Source organism: Micromys minutus, assembly GCF_963924665.1.
Source record: "Micromys minutus genome assembly, chromosome: X".
NCBI classification, from domain to species: Eukaryota; Metazoa; Chordata; class Mammalia; order Rodentia; family Muridae; genus Micromys; species Micromys minutus.
In genome coordinates this window covers 37,991,519-37,995,065 of record NC_137970.1, presented here as the reverse complement: position 1 = coordinate 37,995,065, position 3,547 = coordinate 37,991,519, and the positions used below count along the sequence as shown (strand labels likewise).

The 3,547-nt window shown below is 35.4% G+C and overlaps 1 protein-coding gene across 1 annotated transcript; it reads right to left on the bottom strand.

Moving 5' to 3' along the window:
• Window positions 1-664: 664 nt before the first annotated feature.
• Window positions 665-1,782, bottom strand: LOC308414721 (UMP-CMP kinase-like; the record flags this gene model as incomplete). Its single annotated transcript, XM_080909954.1, has 1 exon — window positions 665-1,782. One exon carries the CDS (start codon window positions 1,780-1,782, stop codon window positions 1,099-1,101), a length of 684 nt encoding a protein of 227 aa, XP_080766080.1. The 3' UTR covers window positions 665-1,098.
• Between the last annotated feature and the right edge of the window lie 1,765 nt (window positions 1,783-3,547).

The following is a 3,547-nucleotide window of genomic DNA, read 5'->3' as shown; positions in this document are numbered from 1 at the left end:
AGATATATTTATTATTTTTCTGACCAAAGTGCAATGATTTTAAAATATTTTAAAACAAGTAACCATGAAAAACATATTCCAGAAAATAAAATACAAATGGAAAATTTAACCATTAGACTTCTTTGTCTAATTTATTCTAACTCTATATTTAGTCTAAGAAACAAAACTACAAACCTTGAACTATTATTAAAACGAGAAAAAATTAGCATAAACTAATGAAAGCGTGTCAAGGGTCTACTTTGAGGAACCATGTTAACATCTGCTGAATGATGACCAGCCTGTGTCAGAGCACAGGAACACAGTCACTGTGTCAGAGCACAGGAACACAGTCACTGTGTCAGAGCACAGGAACACAGTCACTGTGTCAGAGCACAGGAACACAGTCACTGTGTCAGAGCACAGAAACACAAGTCACTACTTGTGACTGCTGCCCCACAGATTATGTCAGAAGAATCCTGCCCAGGCTCTGAAGGCCCTGTCCCCTAACTCAAACCTTGGAAGCAAAGACTATGCCCTGCTATACAATTTTACACAAGCTGTAATAAATTAATCTTTAAGTTTTAACTTTCGACAGGAAATGGTCAGTCATTTGATAAATATAACATTGCTAGGAATTCATTTTATGAAGTTGTTTACTAAACACATTGAGCAAGAACCAGCTACACATAAAGTTCCTTTAAATTTGGTCCACAAATTTACTTAGCAGGTTGGAAATTTTAAATGTGCAGCAAGAGGAAGTGGAAACCCCAAATTCCAACACATTGTAATTACAAAAGGGAAATACATGCATACTAAAAAAAATTTAGCTCACAGAAGGCACAGACATAAAAGGGATAAAAGGGATAGTCTTTTAACACAAACAAGAATTATCTGATACCCTTCATTTTGTGAGCACCATAATACCTAAAATGATTTAAACCTGAATTCACTGTGTACTATGACCACAAATTTAAAAACCACATAATTTGTCTTACTATATATTTCTAGACATTAATTGAGATGTAATTTTGAAAGATTAAAACTGCCTTAAAAGGGAGCTGTGATAGCAGCTATCAAAGCAATATTCAAGCATGATTTCAAAGATGTCTTCAGGGTTAGTTAGCCTTCTTTGTCAAAAATCTTCACAACTTCACCGAAAACTTCATCAACAGACTTAGAAGCATCTATTTTCTTGACTTTTCCCATTTCTTCATATAAGTCAATAATTGGTTTTGTTGATTCAAGATAAGTCTGAATTCTCTTTTCCAAGCTCTCCCTGTTGTCATCACTTCTGCCACTGCTTTTCCCCCTTTCAAGACATCGTTCAATACAGATCTCATTATTACAGTCAAAAAACAGGACAAAAGATATGTCTGCTTTCCCATCCATGGTCTTGTTCCAACCCTGAAGGTTATCTTGATTTCTTGGAAATCCATCAATCAAGAATTTATTCTTCTGAGCATTAGCAGCCATTGTTTGGTCCATTTCCCTTTTTAATAAACTGATGGTTATCTCAACTGGGACAATCTTTCCTTCTTTAATGTACTTTTCAATAAGTTCTCCATACTGTGAATCTGGATTCTTCCTTTCATCACGTAGAAGCTCTCCTGCAGAAAGGTGTGTGTAGCCATATTTGTCCACAATGTGCGCACACTGGGTCCCCTTGCCCGCACCGGGCCCGCCCAAAACGAACACGACCAACGGCTTCATGAGGTGGAGAGGGAAGAGCTGCAGTCTGCGGGTCAGCGGCAGGAAGCTCCGGACCAAGACGTGCAGCAGCTGGCGACGACAGCTGCTCAGCATACAACGCGCCTCTGACTGCGGCCTGAGTGGCGGCGCGGGCGGGGCGGCAGGGAGGGGGCGGGCTGAGCGGGCGCCGGCCCTGCCGCCAGCTGCGGGCCCGACCAAATTCTTAAGAAAATGGCTGCATCTAGAGAATATCATTCGGAGTGAGATAACCCAGTCACAAAAGAGCAGACATAATATGCAGTCACTGATAGTAGGAAGCTAACTCCAGAGGCTTGCACTGCCCCAGAAACAACTCACAGACTGTATGAAGTCCAAGAAATAAAGAAAAGAAAACAAAACAAAACAAAAAAATCTTTGTACAACAAGAAAACTTTGACTATATCCATGTTACATTTTGTTTTACATGTACTTTATGCTCATTGTAACTATTAAGTTTTCAATGCATACTATCAAACCTTTAAAAAAAATCAAGTACTGATTAACAAATATATCCATACAGTTTTCTGTAAAAATTATTTTAAAATCTGAAAAAAGTACTGACAAAAATGTATTGTATAATTTTATGCAAAAAATGCTTAAAATCTGTACATTTATCTTTGTTTTGTAAAATAAAGTTGTTAAAAAAAGATGTTGGTACCAGATATATATATATATATATATATATATATATATATATATATATATATATATATATATATATAATTTTTGCTCATATTCTTCCCATCTCCCAAGTTCTTCTAGATCATTTCCTCCTTCTTACCCAATCAAGTTCTTTCTTAAAAAATAGTAATAGCCCAGCAAAATAATAAAACCCCTCAAATCAAGAAAACAAAATAAAAATATGCCATACAAGAGGAAAGAAAAACTAAGTGTAACCAAATAGAAGCCCACAAAAAACTGTGGAATCTATTAAGGTTGGTCAAATACCCCTGAAAAGGAGGCCTGTATTGAGTTGGATATCAGTGTTACACTATAGAAGAAAACTGATTTTAGCTTCTCCCAACAGGTAAAAAAATGAAAGTTTCATTTTTAACCTTTACCCTAGTGATGCACTTTTAATTTATCCATCCATCCATCCATCCATCCATCCATTCAAAAACAAAGCCATAAGTTGTCCAAGACAAACCAATAGAAGGAAAACAGCCCAATATAAGACATAAGCATTGAAGATTCACTCATTCACTCAATAAGAAGTCCCATAAAAACACTAAACTCAAAGCAATAATGTATAAACTGAGGATCTGTACATAGCTAAAGTTTTTAAATGTAACTTTAGGTATGACTTATCCATCATCAAAAACCTTTATCAATTTCTTATTACCTATACCTGCATCTGTCTTAGATTTAAAAGCGTGTACAGATTCATTCCAAGCTATAATTTCATCTATGTTCCTATAAAATTGACCAACAAATTCATATTATCATGATTTATTTATACATTTGCCTTTGCTAATAATTTCATTTTTAATAGTCCTAATCTCCATATATACCCCTGGTTTCTAAGCAAACTTAAAAAAAATGTCTATAAAAAGCATAAACATGCATGAATTCTACCCCCCCAAAAAAAATCAGAGGTCAAACTGTTAAGGAAGAAGCAAGCATGAATAATGCCAAGTGCAAATGGAAAAGTTAATATATCTTCATTATGAGGCAAAAGAAGTAAAGTCAAATAAGAAGGGTGATAAACTAGAAAAGTACTTTCAAATGACAAAACTGCTAGATATATATTTATTCTGTGTGATGTGTACAGAGGCCTTTGTGGGTTTAGAACCCACGAATGAGAAAAAAAAATCAGATAGATTCCATCATAATCAGCATT